The 24,940-nt window shown below is 47.1% G+C and overlaps 1 protein-coding gene across 3 annotated transcripts; it reads left to right on the forward strand.

The window, feature by feature from the left end:
* The first annotated feature begins 29 nt into the window (after positions 1–29).
* LOC143806358 (uncharacterized) lies at positions 30–24,880 on the forward strand. Of its 3 annotated transcripts, none has more exons than XM_077286672.1 (13): positions 30–278; positions 4,935–5,134; positions 10,409–10,546; positions 10,683–10,812; positions 12,277–13,717; positions 14,735–14,876; positions 15,417–15,575; positions 15,955–16,007; positions 16,621–16,796; positions 22,001–22,395; positions 22,947–23,043; positions 24,070–24,256; positions 24,551–24,880. In XM_077286672.1, the coding sequence occupies exons 1-13, from the start codon at positions 45–47 to the stop codon at positions 24,700–24,702; spliced, it is 3,504 nt and encodes a 1,167-aa protein (XP_077142787.1). In that variant the 5' UTR covers positions 30–44; the 3' UTR covers positions 24,703–24,880. The 3 variants fall into 3 exon arrangements, with proteins under 3 accessions (XP_077142787.1, XP_077142788.1, XP_077142786.1); XM_077286673.1 differs by having other exon boundaries at positions 130–195; XM_077286671.1 differs by lacking the exon at positions 30–278 and adding an exon at positions 1,030–1,270.
* The last annotated feature ends 60 nt before the right edge of the window (positions 24,881–24,940 follow it).

The following is a 24,940-nucleotide window of genomic DNA, read 5'->3' on the forward strand; positions in this document are numbered from 1 at the left end:
TCTTGATGCAGTGCATCTTCTCATGGTGCAGACCATCTTTGAAAATGTTCTTAGAGTGTAGAATATCTTCTCAAGGTGCAAACCATCATGTAAGGGTTCAGACTATTTTTTCAAGGTGCAGACAATCTTCTCAGGGTGCAGACTATGTTCTCAACGTTCAGACTAGTTTTTCAAGGTACAGACCATCTTCTCAAGGTACAGACCATCTTCTCAAGGTGCAGACCATCTTGTCAGGGTACATACTATCTTCTCAAAGTGAGAACGCTGAAGACCATTTTGTAAGTGTGCACAGTGCAAACCATGTCCTAATGGTGCCCATCATCTAAAGTTGTGGGCCTTCTTTGTAGACTGCAGGCCATATTTGCAGAGTACATTAGTTTTTATAAGTAAGTACTGTATATGTAAAAAAAAATACAAAGCAAAAGTGGCCTGTGCCGGTGAGTGGACACGTTCCCCCACATGGGGATGCATGTGGCCAGACAGTGGGATTTGAAGAAGTATGGCTTCCACAAAGATCTAATGTGAGAGTGTTCCAAGAACTAGCAAGTGGCTGCCCTGTTATGCGAAATGCCCAAACACCTTGGACTGCCCTGCAAGGGAACCATGCCAGACCCTATACCGAGAGTTATTGTTCAGTTCTTGCTACTATACCTGATCTGTTAAAGTGGAATGTCTCATAGGACGTGTGCAGAACCGTAAAGCTTGTCTGTCGAGAACATACATCATGGTTATAAGCTTGTATTCCTGCCATTATTAGCTTTGCTCTATCCCAAACAACCTTATATATGTCCATGCTTTTCATTTTTGCACAAGGAATCTACGCCTAAATGCGGGTTCCTCCGATGAATGGAGCTGTCTTTTTGTATTCTTAAGACATGGCCTGTGAATGTGGTGATTTTCCAATGATATGTAGGTAACTAGCTGAGAATACTTTATCCAACTGCAATAACAAATCGTTTAATAACTTCCCTTTTCTGGTCGCTGATGTGAGGTATATATGGGACACATAAATAATCTTCCAGATAATGGACAGGTGAAGATAGGGCTGTTATCTCATGGTGGGGATTTCCTGCTGCAGATCGTTCACCCTTTCATTACGATTCACGTATATAAAGTTTGCACGTATTTGTTACTGACGGTAAGAGCAGCCATGGCCGGGCTTCAGGTCTTCATCCTGTGCGCTGCAGTCTTCACGGCCGTGTCCGGGTCCCACATGCAGGGTGGAACCATATCTTTCAAGGCAACTGAGAAAACACAGACTGGATGGCTGGTAGGACAAGTTATTTATAGCAAATGCTGCATTTAGAGATGAAATTACTGAAAAATGAAGAATATTTAGAATTGAGAGTCCTCAGTGGTTGATACCTTTTAATGGCTAACTGAAAAGATGGTAACAAATTGCAAGCTTTCGAGACTACACAGGTCTCTTCATCAGGCAAAGACTAAAAGAAATTCTGAAGAATCATATTTATGCACAACATAGCACAGAAAAAAATGTTATGTTGTGCATAAATATGATTCTTCAGAATTTAATTTAGTCTTTGCCTGATGAAGAGACCTGTGTAGTCTCGAAAGCTTGTAATTTGTTACCATCTTTTCAGTTAGCCATTAAAAGGTATCAACCACTGAGGACTCTCAATTCTAAATATTTTTCTATCTACTGGCTAACACCGTACCAAGATATATATCTTTCCTGAAAAATGAAGCTAATTCTGCCAAAAAAATATTTAAAAATGTTATAATTTCAGTATTTACCGGTAATTAAAATGTAATATAAAAAAATGTTTTAGTTTCCCTACAAACCAGGAAAAAGTTCACCAAGACCACAGTTTTAGGTGAGATTGGCTATACTGTACATCTAAAGTTTATGGGTCCTACAAATTCTCACCCCAACAGAAAATGTCAGATGATTGAAAGATCTGGCATTGACAATTACAATGCTATGACAAAGGTCTGGAAGGAGAGATAAGTTTGGAAGGGGACAGGGGAGTCTTGATGGGAACAAAGGAGTCTAAACGAAAGGGGTCTGGGATAGGACAGAGGGTTCTAGATGAGGTAGAGGAGTCTGGAGTTGGCAGGAGGGTCTAGAAGGGAAACAGAGGGCAGAGAAGTCTAGAGTGGACAGAAGAGCCTGGAGAATATGAAGGTCTAGGAGAGGGCAGAGATGTCTGGGTATGTTTGTAGGGGACATAAGGGCCTGGAATAGAAAGAGAAATTGGAAGGTATAGAAGTCAGGAGAAGTATAAAGATGACAGAGGTCTGTGTAGGTTTGGAGGTAACAGAGGAGGCTGCAGTTGGCAGAAGGGTCTGGAAGAAGACAGAAAGATCCGGAAGGGACAGAGAGGGCATAGAAGTCTGGAGGGGACAGAAGAGTCTGGATGAAACAAAGTTCTGGAAAAGGACAGAGATGTCCAGACAGAGAGGACTAGGGAGGTTTGAAGGGGAGATGTGTCTGGGGGAGGACAGAGTGTTTTACAGGAGTCTGGAGTTGGCAGAAGGGCTTGGAAGAAGACAAAGATCTGAAGGAGACAAAGAGGGCAGAGCAGTCTAGAGTGGACAGAAGAGTCTGTAGGAAACAAAAGTTTAAGAGAGGACAGAGATGTCTGAGTATGTTGGCAGTGGACAGAAGGGCCTGGAGTAGAAAGAGGAGCTGGAGAGGATAGAGGTAAGGAGAAAGCATAAAAATGAGAGGCTTGTGTAGATTTGGAGGTAACGGTGATGTCTGGAGGAGGCTGGAGTTGGCAGAAGGGAGAAGGGCCTGGAAGTAGACAGATCTGGAAGATACAGAGAGGACAGAGAAGTCTGGATGGGACAGAAGAGTCTGGATGAAGCAAAGTTCTAGAAAAGGACAGAGATGTCCAGGTAGTTATAGAGAACTAGGGAGGTTTGAAGGGGAGATGGGTCTGGAGGAGGGCAGAAAGTTCTACAGGAGAAACAAAGGTCTATGAGAGGACAGAGATGTCTCGTATGTTTGTAGGGGACAGAAGGGCCTGGAGTAGAAAGAGGAGTTGGAGGGGATAGAGGTCAGAAGAATTATAAAGATGAGAGGTCTGTGTAGGTTTGGAGGTAACAGAGGAGGCTGGAGTTGGCAGAGGGGCCTCGAAGAAGACAGAAAGATCTGGAAGGAACAGAGGGCAAAGAAAACTGGAGAGGACAGAAGAGTATATATGAAACAAACTTCTGGAAAAGGACAGAGATGCTCAAGTTGTTAGATTGGATTAGGGTACTGTCACACAGTGCCATTTTCATCGCTACGACGGCACGATCCGTGACGTCGCAGCGTCGTATGATTATCGCTCCAGCGTCGTAGACTGCGGTCACACTTTGCAATCACGGCGTTGGAGCGATGCCGAAGTCCCCTGGTAACCAGGGTAAACATCGGGTTACTAAGCGCAGGGCCGCGCTTAGTAACCCGATGTTTACCCTGGTTACCAGCGTAAACGTAAAAAAAACAAACAGTACATACTTACATTCCGGTGTCTGTCCCCCGGCGTTCTGCTTCTCTCCACTGTGTAAGCACCATAGCCGGAAAGCACAGCGGTGACGTCACCGCTGTGCTCGCTTTCCGGCCGGCAGGCGCTCACAGTGCAGAGAAGCTGAGACGCCGGAGGACAGACACCGGAATGTAAGTATGTACTGTTTTTTTTTTTTTTACGTTTACGCTGGTAACCAGGGTAAACATCGGGTTACTAAGCGCGGCCCTGCGCTTAGTAACCCGATGTTTACCCTGGTTACCAGCGAACGCATCGCTGGATCGCTGTCACACACAACGATCCAGCGATGTCAGCGGGTGATCAAGCGACGAAAGAAAGTTCCAAACGATCTGCTACGACGTACGATTCTCAGCAGGGTCCCTGATCGCTGCTGCGTGTCAGACACTGCGATATCGTAACGATATCGCTAGAACGTCACGAATCGTACCGTCGTAGCGATGAAAATTGCACTGTGTGACAGTACCCTTAGGGAGGTTTGAATCGGAGATGGGTCTGGAGGAGGACATATTGTTCTACAGGAGTGTGGAGTTGGCAGAAGGGTCTGGAAGACAAAGATCTGGATGAGTCAGAGAGGACAGAGAAGTCTAGGAGATGACAGAGATGTCTTTTATGTTTGTAGTGGACAGATGGGTCTGGAGTAGAAAGAAGAGTTGGAGGGAATAAAGGTCAATAGAAGTATATAGATGAGAGGTCTGTGTAGGCTTGGAGAGAACAGATGTCTGGAGGAGGCTGAAGTTGGCAGAAGGGTCTGGAAGAAGTTTGTTCTTGGGGGATCCTGTGCCCCATCACACAAGGCACAATTCGGTGCACTTGTGGTTTCTTAAAGGGTGGGCAGATATTGGTGGATAATCGAGAACTATCCAGGGGATGACTCTCCAGGGGATGACGGCTCTATACACTAGCGGACCCATGTACTTTTACTAGATCCATGTAACAGCTTTGAACATAATTCCGCTATAATACTGTGATGTGCAGGAGGCCATTGGATGCAATCTCAACTGGCTGCAACCATCTTATTACAGTGAAATATTATGTCCTGATAACACTGGAATATTTTCTAGGAAACTAATGAGGACATCGCATTGATTATCACCTGAGTTGATGTCGAATTTATTTGCATGTTGTATCCATTCGGTTACTGCAGTGGTCTCCGGCCTCAGCACAGGAGTGGTAGGAAGTCCTCATACCTGCCGTTCTTCTTTTGATTAGGTTGATGTCATCGTTGCGGTGTGACGCATATGTGACAGCAGGAGGAATAATCAAAATAAGAGCCGGAGATGGCGGCAGGTATGAGGCCGTTCTACCACTCCTGTGCTGAGGCCGGAGACCACTGCAGTAACCGATGGGAAGCAACGTGCAAATAAATGTGCACTAACTCTAATCATCACAAATTATGAGGAAGCTATTAACATTTTTGTTCTTGCTGATTGATTCTTGCAGGTTGATTTTACATATAAATCATCTTTCATTGATAATTACGGAGAGTATTTTTACTGGAATTGCTTTTCTGGTGACTGCGGTCATGAGATTCATCATTGGCTGGAACCTGTGGAGAACAGGACCTTGTCCCCGAGCCGTTGGTTCCAGTATGAAGGATATATAAGGAGACGTGTGGACAATGATAAACCCTTCCAACTCTGGTAAGATCCTTGGTCGGGAGTTGGGGTAGATTTCTTATCTGGCTGCCATTTGATCCCAATGCCATGTACACTCACTGACTGCAATGGTGAAGATATGATGGCTAAATCATAGCTCTTCTTTTCTGTTGGAGACTTGATAGGCAGGATTACATTATTTTCAGCAACAGTCATAATAAATAGATGTTTTCTGTCTCTCTACAAAGTGAGTGTATAACGACAGAATCACTGTGCTGCTGGAGACTAGATAGGCAGGATTACACCACTGACAGTAGCAGCCATAATAACCTGACGTATACTGCCTTTCCATATCGTGAACTTCTAATAACTTACCAAACAGCTTGACTGTAATGCTGGAGACTAGATAAACAGGATTGCATTATTAACATTAGCAGACAGGATAAATTGATGCTGTTGGAGACTAAATAGCCAGGATTACACCACTGGCAATAGCAGCCATGATAAGCTGATGTTTATTGCCTCTCTACAAGAAGTTATAATGACTGGACTGCAATACTGGAGACTAGATAGGCAGGGTTATTCTATTGACAGTAGGAAATACAAGGTGATGATTCCTAGCTGTCTACAGAGTGAAGACTAAATCCTACTGTGTGCTGCTGGGGGCTATATAGACAGGACTATACCACTGACTATAGCAGTCAGAACAAGCAGCTATTCCCTGCACCCCTAATGAGTAATGTAAGGACTTGATCCCACCTCTGCTGTGCTGCTGGGGGCTAGATAGGCAGGACTATACCACTGACTATAGCAGTCAGAACAAGCATCTATTCCCTGCATCCCTAATGAGTAATGTAAGGACTTGATCCCACCTCTGCTGTGCTGCGGGGGGCTAGATAGGCAGGACTATACCACTGACTATAGCAGTCAGAACAAGCAGCTATTCCTTGCACCCCTAATGAGCAATGTAAGGACTGGACCCCAGCTCTGCTGTGCTGCGGGGGCTATATAGGCAGGACTATACCACTGACTATACAGTTAGAACAAGCAGCTATTCCCTGCATCCCTAATGAGTAATGTAAGGACTGGATCCCACCTCTGCTGTGCTGCTGGGGGCTAGATAGGCAGGACTATACCACTGACTATAGCAGTCAGAACAAGCAGCTATTCCCTGCACCCCTAATGAGTAATGTAAGGACTTGATCCCACCTCTGCTGTGCTGCTGGGGGCTAGATAGGCAGGACTATACCACTGACTATAGCAGTCAGAACAAGCATCTATTCCCTGCATCCCTAATGAGTAATGTAAGGACTTGATCCCACCTCTGCTGTGCTGCGGGGGGCTAGATAGGCAGGACTATACCACTGACTATAGCAGTCAGAACAAGCAGCTATTCCTTGCACCCCTAATGAGCAATGTAAGGACTGGACCCCAGCTCTGCTGTGCTGCTGGGAGCTAGATAGGCAGGACTATACCACTGACTATAGCAGTCAGAACAAGCAGCTATTCCCTGCATCCCTAATGAGTAATGTAAGGACTTGATCCCACCTCTGCTGTGCTGCGGGGGGCTAGATAGGCAGGACTATACCACTGACTATAGCAGTCAGAACAAGCAGCTATTCCTTGCATCCCTAATGAGTAATGTAAAGACTAGACCCCCGCTATGCTGCGGGGGGGGGGGGGGGGGGGGGCTAGATAGGCAGGACTATACCACTGACTATAGCAGTCAGAACAAGCAGCTATTCCCTGCATCCCTAATGAGTAATGGAGGGACTGGACCCCAGCTCTGTTGTGCTGCGGGGGGCTAGATAGGCAGGATTATACCACTGACTATAGCAGTCAGAACAAGCAGCTATTCCCTGCATCCCTAATGAGTAATGTAAGGACTGGACCCCAGGTCTACTGTGCTGCGGGGGGCTAGATAGACAGGACTATACCACTGACTATAGCAGTCAGAACAAGCAGCTATTCCCTGCATCCCTAATGAGTAATGTAAGGACTGGACCCCAGCTCTGCTGTGCTGCGGGGGGCTAGATAGGCAGGACTATACCACTGACTATACAGTCAGAACAAGCAGCTATTCCCTGCATCCCTAATGAGTAATGTAGGGACTGGATCCCAGCTCTGCTGTGCTGCTGGGGGCTAGATAGGCAGGACTATACCACTGACTATAGCAGTCAGAATAAGCAGCTATTCCCTGCATCCCTAATGAGTAATGTAAGGACTGGATTCCAGCTCTGCTGTGCTGCGGGGGGCTAGATAGGCAGGACTATACCACTGACTATAGCAGTCAGAACAAGCAGCTATTCACTGCATCCCTAATGAGTAATGTAAGGACTGGACCCCAGCTATGCTGTGCTGCGGGGGGCTAGATAGGCAGGACTATACCACTGACTATAGCAGTCAGAATAAGCAGCTATTCCCTGCATCCCTAATGAGTAATGTAAGGACTGGATTCCAGCTCTGCTGTGCTGCGGGGGGCTAGATAGGCAGGACTATACCACTGACTATAGCAGTCAGAACAAGCAGCTATTCACTGCATCCCTAATGAGTAATGTAAGGACTGGACCCCAGCTATGCTGTGCTGCGGGGGGCTAGCTAGGCAGGACTATACCACTGACTATAGCAGTCAGAACAAGCAGCTATTCCCTGCATCCCTAATGAGTAATGTAAGAACTGGACCTCAGCTCTGCTGTGCTGCGGGGGCTAGATAGGCAGGACTATACCACTGACTATAGCAGTCAGAACAAGCAGCTGTTCCCTGCATCCCTAATAGTAATGGAGGGACTGGACCCCAGCTCTGCTGTGCTGCGGGGGGCTAGATAGGCAGGATTATACCACTGACTATAGCAGTCAGAACAAGCAGCTATTCCCTGCATCCCTAATGAGTAATGTAAGGACTGGACCCCAGCTCTACTGTGCTGCGGGGGGCTAGATAGATAGGACTATACCACTGACTATAGCAGTCAGAACAAGCAGCTATTCCCTGCATTCCTAATGAGTAATGTAAAGACTGGACCCCAGCTCTGCTGTGCTGGGGGGGGGGGGGCTAGATAGGCAGGACTATACCACTGACTATAGCAGTCAGAACAAGCAGCTATTCCTTGCATCCCTAATGAGTAATGTAAGGACTGGACCCCAGCTCTGCTGTGCTGCGGGGGGCTAGATAGGCAGGACTATACCACTGACTATACAGTCAGAACAAGCAGCTATTCCCTGCATCCCTAATGAATAATGTAAGGACTTGATCCCACCTCTGCTGTGCTGCGGGGGGCTAGTTAGGCAGGACTATACCACTGACTATAGCAGTCAGAACAAACAGCTATTCTCTGCATCTGCAGCGCCCCAGAGTCCTGGTCGTTGCAGTACTGATGCTCCGCCGCTAAGGGGGGCTATGGTACGTCTGATGGCACTGAAGGAGTTCACCTGACCAGGTATCACAGACACCAATACATTTCACAGTTTGGCCTCCAGGGGGAGCTAAGCGTACTATGTATTAGGCCACTCCTCACAATCTGGTAAAACTGGGGGTTAGAGAGGAAGTTAGAGAGAAGCTGACTGGGAATCGAACAGGCAACATCCTGTGGCAGAGGGTGTTGCGGGGAGAGACTCAGGGGGGTCCCTGTCAGGGGTGGGATCCTGACAGAGGCCTAGCGAACAGAGAGAACGTTACGGGACCGCGCCTGCACTAGATAGCGGCGGTGCCCTAAGAAAGGACAAGAAGCGAGGTTTATTGTGCTGAGTGAGAAACGAGATCAACGCAACAAGGAGAATACCAGTAGGAGTCGTGCTGTAAGACGAGGCAACATCCTACTGAGGCGCGTAGCCGGTGGCCGGAACGCCGAGGAAGTACTAGGCTCCAAGCAATACTTCAAACCTACGGCAGGACAGTCAGCTATAGGCGGGCTGTCTCACACAAATCACCTACGAAGACACAGGGGGCAACAACAGGAGAAGGGCGACACTAGGGTCCAGGAAGAGCTCCGAGCCTACCCGTCATACGGGTGCGTCCTAGCCATATCATCTGGGGGACGAAGAAGAACATCAGAATCGAGTTGTGAGGGAACACGAGAAACAGACACAACAGTTGTGGGGACTATCCCGTAAGCACAGCAGGGGAGGACCACAACACACAAGCGCTAGAAGGTAGGCACAGATTTCCACCTGCAAAGGGAACTCTGGAGGTGCCATCGGATCGGCCGGACTTGCGCAGCCTGGTTAACCGTATTCCGGACTGAGGATCCTGAAGCCTTCAGTAAAGAGGCAAAGAGACTGCAACCTGGTGTCCTCGTTATTTACTGTGACCAGCACTGCACCGCACTACCACCACCATCCACACCTTTCATTGGGCGCCCCTCAGCAGGGTCACGGACCGGGTCTAGCCACCGTGACAACCCCAGAGCAGAGACCCAGAGGCCCGGTACCGGGTACCCCTCGGCCCTGCGGCAGTGGGGGCGCTACACATCCCTAATGAGTAATGTAAGGACTGGACCCCAGCTCTGCTGTGCTGCGGGGGGCTAGATAGACAGGACTATACCACTGACTATAGCAGTCAGAACAAGCAGGTATTCCCTGCATCCCTAATGAGTAATGTAAGGACTTGATCCCACCTCTGCTGTGCTGCGGGGGGCTAGATAGGCAGGACTATACCACTGACTTTAGCAGTCAGAACAAGCAGCTATTCCTTGCATCCCTAATGAGTAATGTAAGGACTGGACCCCAGCTCTACTGTGCTGCGGGGGGCTAGATAGGCAGGTCTATACTACTGACTATAGCAGTCAGAACAAGCAGCTATTCCTTGCATCCCTAATGAGTAATGCAAGGACTGGACCCCAGCTCTGCTGTGCTGCTGGGGGCTAGATAGGCAGGACTATACCACTGACTATAGCAGTCAGAATAAGCAGCTATTCCCTGCATCCCTAATGAGTAATGTAAGGACTGGATTCCAGCTCTGCTGTTCTGCGGGGGGCTAGATAGGCAGGACTATACCACTGACTATAGCAGTCAGAACAATCATCTATTCCCTGCATCCCTAATGAGTAATGTAAGGACTGGACACCAGCTCTGCTGTGCTGCGGGGGGATAGATAGGTAGGATTCCATTGCTCAGAACGGAGGTTGTTATGGCTGCATACAAGTCTGAGGGGCAGTAGGCCATTTCCCTATCTGGTTCCCGATTTCTAGACGCAGGCTAGGAACTGCACTTATCTTAAAGACTATCAGGCTGTATGATGCCCCACTAATAGATGATGCTCCCCTGTATTATTCTATTTCTTACACTGGATATATACGATACGATGTTTTGTCTTTGTCTCCACAGGGAAAGCAGCTGCTGTTGGGTCTACAATATGTATAATGCAAACGGGTGGCAGCTGACAGCCTCTGTGGATTTAGGAATCAGATCTGATACTCTGACGCCTAACTCCTCACCTGTGACCACCATCATACCCATCCTAAGGTACGGCCTTGTTCTACCGCCGCCATAACCAGAATGATGAATCCACTCTAATATTCATTTTATACTTTTTATTTATGTGCTATGTTGAATTTTTTTCCCATCTTTGTTTTTATGTTTTGTTTTTCTTTTTTTTTAGGATTCCTCGGAATTGTGCAACCACCATTAATTTATTAGGACACGACCCTGATGGAGACCCTGTGTCGTGCCGATATGGATATTACTATGGAGAGTGCAGTTCGTGTTCCTCGAGTTTTTACGTAGATAATGTAAGACAATACGTTGGGTGAACATCAAAGGTCTGAAGCTCGGCCACATAACAAATAACTGCCCCGGCCAGAGCTCTGATGAAATCCTAACTTTATGGGACCCTCAAAAAAATTATTACTATGTTATTACTAAGTCATCTGGAGTTTAAAGAAGATTTAGATTCAGGGTATTTTAGGTTTTGACGAAGAGGGGTGTAACAAGCTGTGTGGCACCACAGCAAGCCTTGTGATAGTGCCTCGCTCTATCAGGAGATAGTTGTCCTGCCCCTGTCACTGCCACCTAATCGTCCTGTGGAGCCCAGTCAATGTCATGTTGGAAGGTGAACCCACGCCCCAATCTCAAGTCTAGTTTGGTCACATCTGACCAGAGCAACTTGTTCCACAAGGTTGCTATGTCCCCTATATGGCATGTGAAAGAAGGGGCTCTGGTCAGATGAGACTAAAGGAGAACATTTTAGGCTAAATACAAAACCCGCCGTGTGATGGAAAACTAACTCTGCCCATCATCCTGAAAACACCATCCCCACCGTCACACATGGTGGTGGCACTGTCATGCTTTACTGCACGGGGGGCAGGGAAGCTGCTCAGAGCATTAGCGTGTGCCCTAATACTTGTATCTATATACAGTTCTATAAATGAAGTAACCAAAACACTATATACACACACATGATTTTAACCATTACCCACATTAAGATATGAATAAATGTCCTCCTGGGCAGGGGTCTGCAAGTGGTAGGAGGCTCAGGAGCTGAGCTCTGGCCGCAGCTGTTAACCATTTACATGCTCCAGTCAATTTCTTACAGTGGCATTCAAATGGAGAGATTGCTGGTGAATGTGCGCAGCGGCTCCAATCGGCCCCTGCAACATAATCATGAGGTACTGATGACTTACTGTCACAGCCAGGGACCTGCTGAAGTCCACAGTGAATGATGATTTTTCATATACCGCATTACTGTGGATTTACAGTATATAGTACAAGCAATCAAGCGATCTTTGGTTTAAAGACCCCTAGGGAGACTAAAACGGAATGGAAAAAAACAATAAGGTTTTAAATATATTGAAAAAAAATGTATAAAAATTTAATTCACACCCCTTTTTAAGTAAAATAAAATAAAGGGAAAGAATAAACTTATTTGACATTACCACATTTGGAAAAGTCTGATCTATCAAAAAATAAATTAATTAACAGACGAGGTAAACAATGTAAAGAAACAAACATCTAAACATCAACACTTTGGTCACCTCACCTCCCTAAAAGAACACAGAACATGTACAAAAACATGGTATCAGCTCACCACACAAATAAAACAGTCATCACACAGCTACATGGACAGAAATATAAAAAATTATTAGTCTTGGAAGAAGGGGGAGAGAAAACAAAAGTGCGAAAATGGAAGATTCCCCGGTGATTCAAAAGGTTAATATCGGATCTCTGGTATAACCTGTACTTGATCTTTCCTCCAGAGTCGCTGCACCTTGTTTGTTCCATCATCGATGAGCTCAGGATCCTACGTGGTGGAATTAATTCTTGAAGACTTTCCAAAAAACAACATCTACCTCACCTACAAAGATGGAACGATGGTTTACAAATACCCCAACTTCAATCGTAAAAGACGAGAACTACCCAAGGATTCCCAGAAATATTACTGGTACTGGAGTAGCACCCCATATTATGGAGATTATTGGACAACAGAATCTGTCACAGACACCGAAACATCTGTAATCTTGGAAACAACTACGGATATGAGCAGTGTCCCAGAATATTCTACTACTGATCATTCCATTACAGAAGTCTCAACTCTTGAAGAGTTCACTTTGCAAACCTTGTCCGGGACTGTGTATGAGCCTGTGACTTCGGCTGTGTATGAGACTGTATCTACAGCTGTGTATGAGACTGTGACTTCGGCTGTATCTGAGGCTGTGCATGAGACTGTGACCTCGGCTGTGTACGGTACTGCGTATGAGACTGTGTCCGAGGCTGTGTATGAGACTTTGACTTCGGCTGTGTCCGAGGCTGTGCATGAGACTGTATCTGAGGCTGTGCATGAGACTGTGACCTCAGCTGTGTCCACGGCTGTGTATGAGACTGTGACTTCTGCTGTATCCGAGGCTGTGCATGAGACTGTGACCTCGGCTGTGTCCGGTACTGTGTATGAGACTGTGTCTGAGGCTGTGTATGAGACTGTGACTTCTGCTGTATCCGAGGCTGTGTATGAGACCGTGACTTCTGCTGTATCTGAGGCTGTGCATGAGACTGTGACCTCAGCTGTGACCGGTACTGTGTATGAGACTGTGTCCGAGGCTGTGTATGAGACTGTGACTTCTGCTGTATCCGAGACTGTGTATGAGACTGTGACTTCAGCTGTATCTGAGGCTGTGCATGAGACTGTGACCTCGGCTGTGTCCGGTACTGTGTATGAGACTGTGTCCGAGGCTATGTATGAGACTGTGACTTCTGCTGTATCCGAGGCTGTGCATGAGACTGTGACCTCGGCTGTGTCCGGTACTGTGTATGAGACTGTGTCTGAGGCTGTGTATGAGACTGTGACTTCTGCTGTATCCGAGGCTGTGCATGAGACTGTGACCTCGGCTGTGTCCGGTACTGTGTATGAGACTGTGTCTGAGGCTGTGTATGAGACTGTGACTTCTGCTGTATCCGAGGCTGTGCATGAGACTGTGACCTCGGCTGTAACTGAGACTATAACCGAGATTGTGACTGAGGCTATGGCCGAGACTTCTGCAGACATTGTGACTGACACTGTGACTGAGACTTCGACCTCGAGTGCAATCGACTTCATGACTGAGTCTATGGCACCAGACGTTACAACAGACATGTATTATCCATCTTACCAGCCGCCTTCTATGAATTCCCTGAGCAAGATTTCTCTGCAGTTTTTAGTGGAAGGTAAGAATAATGTCTCATATCTTACATCGCACAAGATCTTCATACATCACAGACGTCATATTTAAAGGAAAACAAAAAAAACTTTGTAGAAAAAATCCAGCTCACCGCAGTAGAGGTTTGTGTTAGCAGCAAAGGAGCAATATCAAAGATGGAAAGCTATCCAGCAACAGACCCATCGGTGAATAACTATTCTTGGCTGTACTCATGACCTTGAGTTTTCCCAGTTACTTGCCTTTTTTCTAAACTAATGGTTTTATACCATGTTATATATAAAAAAAATTTGGTTTTAAATTATTCACTAATGGATCTGTTGCTGGATACCTTTCCGTCTTTGTCACACTTAAAGGGTATGTTCTCCCATATCCATCGGGGATGACATCCTGGTCGCTGGGGCTCCGACCACTTGGATCCGCACCAATCCTGAGAACGGTGGTCTGAGGAGCCCCATCTGAATGGGACGGAGGCCAAACACGTGCACTAGGCTCCGTTCATTCTTGGTGGCGTCACCGCAGACAGCGGAGCACCGCGCTTGGCTGGGCTTCAGCACTCCAAGTAAGAACGAATGAGCGGAGGGCGCACGATCGTCGTGTGCTCCATTCAGACAGTGCTTTTCCAAGCCCCGTTATCAGGATCAGTGGGGGTTCCAGCGATCAGACCCCCAGTGATCAGGAGCTTTTCCACTATCCAATGGATGGAGATAGCTTCAAACTTGGCAAAACTCCTTTAAGTCATGGTGATGCCACGATTTTACTCCAACCTTGAAGCAACCGTATTGACAAGACCACCCCAATCTGAAAAGTGGTCTTAAAGAGGGGCGGTCTTCATGGGTAAGCATGGGGATACGATGGAACCGAATACCAGGACTAGATAAAGCACACGGATGCACATTTTACCCATTTTGAAAAACAAAAATTATAATGAATACTTGGTAATTTTTGGACGGATCTGAAGGAAAACATCCATAATTTTGTAAACTTGCAGCCAGACTTTAGCCTTCACCACCTGCTTTCTTCCCAGTCACCAGCTCGGCTCCCTCCTGTACACTCGGGGATTACAGACCAAAATTTGTCTCCCCGACTCCACATCACGGGGAGAAGCTGCTGACGAATGCAGGGAGCGCAGTCCGGCTCCACCTGTCGGCACAAGCCGCGTACGAAAGGTAAGACGCGTGTCGGCGGGCCGACCACTGCCCCGACAACACAACACCATGAACCCCTTCCTGTGCGGGGCGAGCTTTCATTTTTGTGCTTTTGTTTTTTTCCGTCCCTTTTTTAAGTGGTGAAAATAAATGAGAAATTTTTGAAAAAAAAAAAGTTTTTCTTGTGTCGACATTTTCCAGGATCCGTAACCTTTTTATTTTTTAGTCGATGCAGCCGTGTGGGGTCTTGTGGGGTGAACTGACAAGTCTATTGACACCATTGTGGGGGTAGATATGGCATTTTGATCACTATTTATTGTACTTTTTCATGATGATCAAAAAATGCAATTTCAGTTTTTCTCTCATCTCTACGTTTACTGATCGGGTTAATTCAATTTTTCTTTTAACAGACCGGACTTTTATTTTCCCAGAAACAGCGCCACGCCTGTCTATGGGATATGTGTGGTATTGCAGCACATTCCCATAGAAGTGATGGACTCCGCGCTCACGACCCGCAGCATCGCTTTGTTTGCTTTATTTTGTGTTCCTTTTTTTTTGCAGTATCTCAGATTTCCTGGTCAGCGGTCCATCGGGATTAACCAAATCATTTACCGGCTCGTCCAGGTCTACTACGCGGAGCATGGTGGCAGAATGGACTCCGTCAGAAAACGACGTGGGAGACCATATTCCATTCTGCTTTGTAGCAGAGACATACGGCGGGTCAGTGACTTCTGTGACATTTCTGGGTGCAGCAGGTTGCCTGGGCGGCCTCCAGTAGACAATGTGTGATCACCGGGAGTCCTAATGGTGCTCCACCACGGACCTAATAGTGCAAACGTTTTACTTGCAAATATGTCTAGTTCCGTTTATAAAGCATGGACCATTCACCCCTGTCTACTCTTTGTGTCTGGTATTGCAGCTCAGCTTTATTAAAATGTTGCAGAGCTGCAATACCACAGACCTCCTGAAGTGCGGGATGGCGCTGCTTTGGGCAATACGCAGCCATGTTTTTCCTATCCTAGACAACCCCTGTAATGTAGCATGTGTAGACATACATTGTCCTGCATAATGTCTGATATTGCTGACATCTTTCCACCAGGTATCAGTCCGAGATGCGCTGTGTCATTGCCGTGGTGGGACCCAACCACTTAGGTACGCTCTGCTACAGACAATGGTATAACAACATAGTCGGGGGTATAAACTCGGGGAGGTCCCAGCTTTTGGGTGCTATGGTCGGCACATGAGGACGAACGCTCCACACCGAGGATTTAGGTTCTGACTCAACAAATTTATTGTCTCAATTTTATGACGCAAATTTCACATCCAGTGGCATAACTAGCGTCTGTTGGGCCCCAGTGGAAATTTTGGACCTGGGCCCCCACCTCCATGTTGGTCATAGGTGTGTGTCCTTGTACCGTTCTAGATCCAATGATCTTTGGCACAGGACACGCGCTCATGTGTTGGTTTGGCGTCTTTATTTGAGGTTTCAACCTTTAATAACTGCCTTGTGCTCACATCTACGAGTGGTCGTCTCCTGAAGAAGAAGCGCTTGACACTTCAAAACGCGTTGAATAAAAATCACGACTTTAATATTATCCCGTGAATTGACATTTTCATTAATCGGCAGCGCGGGGAGAATCCACAAATGCTTCCAGAACCTCATTTTATAACGGGGGCCATTGTTTGGTCATACCCGCCATGTGCATGGTCTTCGGTATCAGGACGCGCAGATGCATTATTTCATGTTTCTGATCCTCCCTTCTAGATAACATGGAGCTGACCTGCCATGAGAACACCATGACCCTAATTGTGGGGAAGTCGTCCGATCACGAACTTTATGAGAACCAGTTCCGCCTGAATGATCCGCAGTGTTTGGTGAGCTCCAACAGCACGCACCTGATCGCCAGTGTCGCCTACAACTCCTGCGGGACGGAAACCGAGGTAATGACGGATGAATGTCCGTACGAACGCTCTTATTATAGCGGGGCACCCTGCAAACATAAGAAGCCATGGCATCACATTACTGCACCAGGGCGGCCATGAAATCATTCCCCGAAGACCAGTCCGTCCATTAAATCATTCCCCATGGACTAGTCCATCCATTAAATTATTCCCTGAGGACCAGTCCATCCATTAAATCCCTCCTCGAGGACCACTCCATCCATTAAATCATTCCCTGAGGACCAGTCCATCCATTAAATCTTTCCCTGAGAACCTGTCAGTCCATTAAATCATTCCCTGAGAACCTGTCAGTCCATTAAATCAGTCCCTGAGGACTAGTCTATCCATTAAATAATTCCCTGAGGACCAGTCCATCCATTAAATCATTCCCTGAGGACTGGTCCATCCATTAAATCATTCCCTGAGGACCGGTCCATCCATTAAATCATTCCCTGAGGACCAGTCCGTCCATTATATCATTCCCTGAAGACCAGTCCATCCATTAAATCGTTCCCTGAAGACCAGTCCATCCATTCAATTATTCCCTGAGGACCAGTCCATCCATTAAATCATTCTCTGAGGACCGGTCTATCCATTTAATCATTCCCTGAGGATCAGTCCATCCATTAAATCATTCCCTGAAGACCAGTCCATCTATTAAATCATTCCCTGAAGACCAGTCCATCCATTCAATTATTCTCTGAGGACCAGTCCATCCATTAAATCATTCCCTGAGGACTGGTCTATCCATTTAATCATTCCCTGAGGATCAGTCCATCCATTAAATCATTCCCTGAAGACCAGTCCATCTATTAAATCATTCCCTGAAGACCAGTCCATCCATTCAATTATTCTCTGAGGACCAGTCCATCCATTAAATCATTCCCTGAGGACCGGTCTATCCATTTAATCATTCCCTGAGGATCAGTCCATCCATTAAATCATTCCCTGAAGACCAGTCCATCTATTAAATCATTCCCTGAAGACCAGTTCATCCATTCAATTATTCTCTGAGGACCAGTCCATCCATTAAATCATTCCCTGAGGACCAGTCCGTCCATTAAATCATTCCCCAAGGACCAGTCCGTCCATTAAATCATTCCCCGAGGACCGGGCCATCCATTAAATCATTCCCCATGGACTAGTCCATCCATTAAATCATTCCTGAGGACCAGTCCATCCACTAAATCATTCCTGAGGACCAGTCCATCCATTAAATCATTCCCTGAGAACCTGTCCATCCATTAAATCATTCCCTGAGGACCGGTCCATCCATTAAATCATTCCCTGAGGACCAGTCCATCTATTAAATCATTCCCTGAAGACCAGTCCGTCCATTCAATTATTCTCTGAGGACCAGTCCATCCATTAAATCATTCCCCAAGGACCAGTCCGTCCATTAAATCATTCCCCAAGAACCAGGCCGTCCATTAAATCATTCCCCAAGGACCAGGCCGTCCATTCAATTATTCCCTGAGGACCAGTCCGTCCCTAAAATCATTCCCCAAGGACCAGTCCGTCCATTAAATCATTCCCCAAGGACCAGGCCGTCCATTCAATTATTCTCTGAGGACCAGTCCGTCCATAAAATCATTCCCCAAGGGCCAGGCCGTCCATTCAATTATTCCCTGAGGACCAGTCCATCCATTCAATTATTCCCTGAGGACCAGTCCATCCATTAAATCATTCCCCAAGGACCAGTCCATCCATTAAACTATTCCCTGAGGACCAGTCCATCCATTAAATCCCTCCTCGAGGACCACTCCATCCATTAAATCATTCCCTGAGGACCAGTCCATCCATTAAATCTTTCCCTGAGAACCTGTCAGTCCATTAAATCATTCCCTGAGAACCTGTGTCCATTAAATCAGTCCCTGAGGACTAGTCCATCCATTAAATCATTCCCTGAGGACCAGTCCATCCATTAAATCATTCCCTGAGGACTGGTCCATCCATTAAATCATTCCCTGAGGACCGGTCCATCCATTAAATCATTCCCTGAGGACCAGTCCGTCCATTAAATCATTCCCCAAGGACCAGTCCGTCCATTAAATCATTCCCCGAGGACCGGGCCATCCATTAAATCATTCCCCATGGACTAGTCCATCTATTAAATCATTCCCTGAGGACCAGTCCGTCCATTAAATCATTCCCCAAGGACCAGTCCGTCCATTAAATCATTCCCCGAGGACCAGGCCATCCATTAAATCATTCCCCATGGACTAGTCCATCTATTAAATCATTCCCTGAGGACCAGTCCATCCATTAAATCACTCCCCGAGGACCACTCCATCCATTAAATCATTCCTGAGGACCAGTCCATCCACTAAATCATTCCTGAGGACCAGTCCATCCATTAAATCATTCCCTGAGAACCTGTCCATCTATTAAATCATTCCCTGAGGACCAGTCCATCTATTAAATCATTCCCTGAAGACCAGTCCATCCATTCAATTATTCTCTGAGGACCAGTCCATCCATTAAATCATTCCCTGAGGACTGGTCTATCCATTTAATCATTCCCTGAGGATCAGTCCATCCATTAAATCATTCCCTGAAGACCAGTCCATCTATTAAATCATTCCCTGAAGACCAGTCCATCCATTCAATTATTCTCTGAGGACCAGTCCATCCATTAAATCATTCCCTGAGGACCGGTCTATCCATTTAATCATTCCCTGAGGATCAGTCCATCCATTAAATCATTCCCTGAAGACCAGTCCATCTATTAAATCATTCCCTGAAGACCAGTTCATCCATTCAATTATTCTCTGAGGACCAGTCCATCCATTAAATCATTCCCTGAGGACCAGTCCGTCCATTAAATCATTCCCCAAGGACCAGTCCGTCCATTAAATCATTCCCCGAGGACCGGGCCATCCATTAAATCATTCCCCATGGACTAGTCCATCTATTAAATCATTCCCTGAGGACCAGTCCGTCCATTAAATCATTCCCCAAGGACCAGTCCGTCCATTAAATCATTCCCCGAGGACCAGGCCATCCATTAAATCATTCCCCATGGACTAGTCCATCTATTAAATCATTCCCTGAGGACCAGTCCATCCATTAAATCACTCCCCGAGGACCACTCCATCCATTAAATCATTCCTGAGGACCAGTCCATCCACTAAATCATTCCTGAGGACCAGTCCATCCATTAAATCATTCCCTGAGAACCTGTCCATCCATTAAATCATTCCCTGAGGACCGGTCCATCCATTAAATCATTCCCTGAGGACCAGTCCATCTATTAAATCATTCCCTGAAGACCAGTCCGTCCATTCAATTATTCTCTGAGGACCAGTCCATCCATTAAATCATTCCCCAAGGACCAGTCCGTCCATTAAATCATTCCCCAAGAACCAGGCCGTCCATTAAATCATTCCCCAAGGACCAGGCCGTCCATTCAATTATTCCCTGAGGACCAGTCCGTCCCTAAAATCATTCCCCAAGGACCAGTCCGTCCATTAAATCATTCCCCAAGGACCAGGCCGTCCATTCAATTATTCTCTGAGGACCAGTCCGTCCATAAAATCATTCCCCAAGGGCCAGGCCGTCCATTCAATTATTCCCTGAGGACCAGTCCATCCATTAAATCATTCCCCAAGGAACAGTCCATCCATTAAACTATTCTCTGAGGACCAGTCCATCCAATAAATCATTCTCTGAGGACCAGTCCGTCCATTAAATTATTCCCTGAGGACCGGTCCATCCATTAAATCATTTCCTGAGGACCAGTCCGTCCATTAAATCATTCCCTGAAGACCAGTCCATCCATTAAATCATTCCCTGAAGACCAGTCCATCCATTCAATTATTCCCTGAGGACCAGTCCATCCATTAAATCATTCCCTGAGGACCGGTCTATCCATTTAATCATTCCCTGAGGATCAGTCCATCCATTAAATCATTCCCTGAAGACCAGTCCATCCATTCAATTCTCTGAGGACCAGTCCGTCCATTAAATCATTCCCTGAGGACCAGTCCGTCCATTAAATCATTCCCCAAGGACCAGTCCGTCCATTAAATCATTCCCCGAGGACCAGGCCATCCATTAAATCATTCCCCATGGACTAGTCCATCTATTAAATCATTCTCTGAGGACCAGTCCATCCATTAAATCATTCCCCAAGGACCAGTCCACCCATTAAATCATTCCCTGAGGACCAGTCCGTCCACTAAATTATTCCCTGAGGACCAGTCCATCCAATAAATCATTCTCTGAGGACCAGTCCCTGGAATTTATGTTTTTTTTCCCCTAAATTTGTTAATCTCCACAAAAGAAACTAAATCTGGATATAACAAGTGATAGTAATGGCCGCCTGGCTGTGGGAACCTGAGGGTCACATGTCCCGTAATCTGCGCCTGTCCTGCGCCCATCGCACCTTCCCATAAACCTCTTACCAGCAGATCGCACTGATCATCGGCAGATTTCACGGCTCGGACACTCGAGATAAATCTGCAGCAGTAACTGCTATTAACTGCTATTAATTTGCAGACAGCGGAGCCATAAAGGGATTTTCGCTTTATTTATTGTTCAGGGAGGAGAGAAAAATAAAAAAAGCTGAATAGTTGCCCCCCGAACCCGTCCTGCTCCCCCGTAGTCAGTGCCGTGTCCCCACTGGTCTGTTGAGATGAACATATGGCGAGTGTGTGACCGCTGCAACCAATCAGCGGCTTCTGATTGTCTGCAGTGTTCAAGAGCCAGAAGAGATACTGCTTCCTTAGCTCAGAGGACCATGCGCTGATTACTCAGGAGCGGGGTCGGACCAGGAGGTGAGTGTCTTCTTTTCTTCTTCCCTGCCAGGGTTTGTTCACAGACAGAGCACATTTTCGGCAATGTCATACCTGGCAGCCATCATTAATTTGCAAGAACTGTCCAAACGTTTCAGATACAGTTCTAGCAAATTCAGGCCAAAAAGGGTGGGATTTAAGTAACCCCCCATCCAAATGTGAGAGGTACCAGGTGGCCCCAAAAAATGGTGCGAGCTGCGGGAGGAGTTGTCGGATCTGCTGAAAGCCCCTGAGACCTCCCAGAATCTTGTGATTTGTGCCTTGGCATCTCGGGAGGTGGGATCGAGGTGGATACACGTTAGAATCTGTAGCACCATGGTCCGGCCACCTGTCATCTACGAGTCGACCACCTCAGGTTGGCACGTGCGGTTACCCCCAGAGTGTGACATGTTTTATCTTCTCATCCAGGAAACAGAGGACGCCATTGTCTTTAAGAACCAGGCCACGTCCTTCAGCGACATGCTCAGCGTCATCACCAGGTTGCATGGCGTGTCCATTCCCTTTAACTGCTCCTTCCCCAAAAAGAGTCGAGTGTCTGCCTCATTCCGCGCCCACAAGTCGGATTACGTGTTCACGGAGGCCGGATTCGGGAAGTTCACCTACAAGTTCCAGTTCTACACCGACGACCGCTTTGTGGAGGTGGAGACGCAGTTTCCGCTGGAGGCGACGCTGCGAGAACTGCTCTACATGGAGATTCAGGTCTCCGCTTCCGTCCCCAACGTCCAGCTCTTCGTGGAGTCGTGTAAAGCCACGCCGCACGACAACCCCAGCGACCCCACCTCCTACGACCTCATACAGAACGGGTACATGCATTCATTTACTCACACCAGATTTAACTGGTTTTCATGTTTTGGGATTTTTTTCTACCCTTTGGGCTGTTTTCCCGTCTTCGCTGACCAGAGCTGCTCATGCCTAGGGGTCCGCCGTCTCCTCATTCTGCTGATTGTGGGGTTTTGGGAATCAATCACACAAGGATAGGTCATCAATACCCCTCTAAGATGTAGCTACTCATTTTATGGTACCCCCGAGGGGTTAATGCCACAGGACTAGGGGTCCATGAAGCTTATCTGTCACGGCAGGGACCCCAGACTGGGATAAATGGGCTCCATTCTGCCGATCGGTGCAGATCTAAGCGGTCGGACCCCCAGTGATCTATAAGTTATGGCCTATCCTGATGAAGGGGCTCTGTGGAACCTAACTACTGTAGTATTGATCACCTATCCATAGAAAGGGTCATCAGTAACAGATTGGGGGGCTCTGACTCCCGATCGGCTGACTAAGGGGGCCCAGAAGACCCCTACAAGTCACCAAAATTAACCGTTGTGCTCGCTAACCCTAATCCTCCATATTGCAGATGCATAAAGGATGAAACTCTGGTGGTCTATTCTGCAAACAGCACGGTGTACAGATTCGCTGTCGAAGCCTTCGCGTTTATTGGAGACTATAGTGAAGTAAGTTCATGTAAATTAAAGGGGAAGTCGGGGGCATAAAGCTCTTTTCCATACAGCCCTGAATGGAGGTGGTCTCGTTGAGCGTCTCTTTCCCTGGACGACCCGTCCTGTCTGGCATTACTAGAGATGAGCAGATCGGATCACAGGACCCTGGTCCACCGGTCACGTCATAGTTGTGTCGGCCGGAGGGGAGCTCTGCGCGTCTCGTCCTGCCATCAGCCGCGGCGCCTCTTATATGTGTGCTCGGAGTGACACAGCACCCAGCCTCCTAATCAGAAGAGGCGCTGCAGATGCCGGCAGGTAGGAGGTGTTTTGCAGAGCTCCTGTCTGTCACCCTCGGACTACTGACATGGCCGCTGGAGCAGGGTCTTGTGAAGCCATTCGCTCTTCTCTACAGACCACCCAACAAAGTGAATGGACTCTGTATAGACTTGGTGCCATTGCAGCTTTCCTTCTTAATAATAAACCACATTTCTCCTTGGAGATCGCGTTACTTTTGAAATTTGGAGACTGATAATAAAAATGGCAAATATTTTATTATTGCAAGTTAAAAAAATGTCATAAACTGGAGTCAGACGGAGGCCGTGCGGCTCCGAGCGAAGCTCCCTGCTCTGAAGAACAGCCTCCATACCGCTAGTTGTAGCCGAGCAATTACCGGGGCTATCCTCTGCTTACAGTGTGAACTGTCACCAGCTCATTGCTTCTCGCCGTATCCCCCCTCCGGCCATGGGTACCGAGTATACACAAAATGCCATAGCGCCCAAGGTGATGGTGCCCAGACCGCCCTCCTGCCTGGGAATGCCCCCGACACCTCCAGAATCCAGGAACAACTGTTTTTGGGCTGGATTTCCCCAGCCTTGAATTTGTCAGGAATATATCCAGGAAAGAAGGAGAGTTTGGGCAAATTCAGGACTGTTGGCAGCGACTTATTCTGGTGATTTACACACATGACGACACTCCGTCTGCACGGTGCAAGGTGCCTGCAGATATGTCAGTATTAATTGTCTTCTGTTATTGAATCCTTAGGTTTACATGAGTTGCACAGTTATATTATGTAAACTCGGAGAGACAGGTACTCGCTGCAGCCACGGCTGCATCCCTAAGGGGGGCGCTAACAGGCAGAGACACCGGAGATCAGTGACCTCAGAGTCTCAGCAGCACTTCATCTCGCAGGGTCCCGTCCGGATGAAGAGACAATCGCCGAGTGATGGAGGTGAGAACCACAAACATGAAGGGGTGCGGAGGTAGCAGCTGAGGCCCTGCAGAATGAGGGGGCTAATGGGCACTCTGATAAATTACACATTCTAGGTGAGGACCCTCTTACAGGTTAGCACTAGGGGCCAGGGGTGCCTCTGCTATTCCCAGGGAACGGAGACGCAGGGAATGAGAGCAGTCGGGGTGCGCCTGTACCCCCCCGATGACGGGTAGGGTGGCAGCAATGCTTACAGCCGTGCATCCACGTTCGTGGCCCATTGGACCCAATACTGATTTGTAATTTTCCCCGCAGATCACGATACATCGGCGTCTCTGAATGTGAACACCCTGGTGATCTCGGTATCCGGTGCAGCCGTGGTCACATCACTCGGATTCATTGTTTACATCTATATAAAAAGAGTCCGATTCTCCGGTTACAACTTGCTAAAGACTCAAGACTTCTGAGACAAATTGTGCGAGAAAATGTAATTTTAAAACTTGAATGTAAAACAAATAAATGTCAAATAATTCTGAATATTCACAGGCGAACACCGGCCAAATCTGGAGGAAATTGTCTATATCTGTGGCACAATGGTAAATGTAAGGAGGCTAGCGTTAAAATAAAGCCTATTTCTGCTATAAAGTCTCCATCTTGGTGTCCTAACGATTATATCCACTTGTTATATAAATGTTCTAGAGGTTA

This window comes from Ranitomeya variabilis, chromosome 2, assembly GCF_051348905.1.
Source record: "Ranitomeya variabilis isolate aRanVar5 chromosome 2, aRanVar5.hap1, whole genome shotgun sequence".
Classification (NCBI taxonomy): domain Eukaryota; kingdom Metazoa; phylum Chordata; class Amphibia; order Anura; family Dendrobatidae; genus Ranitomeya; species Ranitomeya variabilis.

Excerpts from the sequence above, each read along its gene's own strand:
- LOC143806358 (XM_077286672.1), top strand. The coding sequence starts at position 45 with ATGTTCTTAGAGTGTAGAATATCTTCTCAAGGTGCAAACCATCATGTA. Across the intron at positions 14,877-15,416 it reads GCACAAGCCGCGTACGAAAG|TATCTCAGATTTCCTGGTCA; the intron begins GTAAGACGCGTG and ends TTTTTTTTGCAG. Across the intron at positions 16,797-22,000 it reads CCTGCGGGACGGAAACCGAG|GAAACAGAGGACGCCATTGT; the intron begins GTAATGACGGAT and ends CTTCTCATCCAG.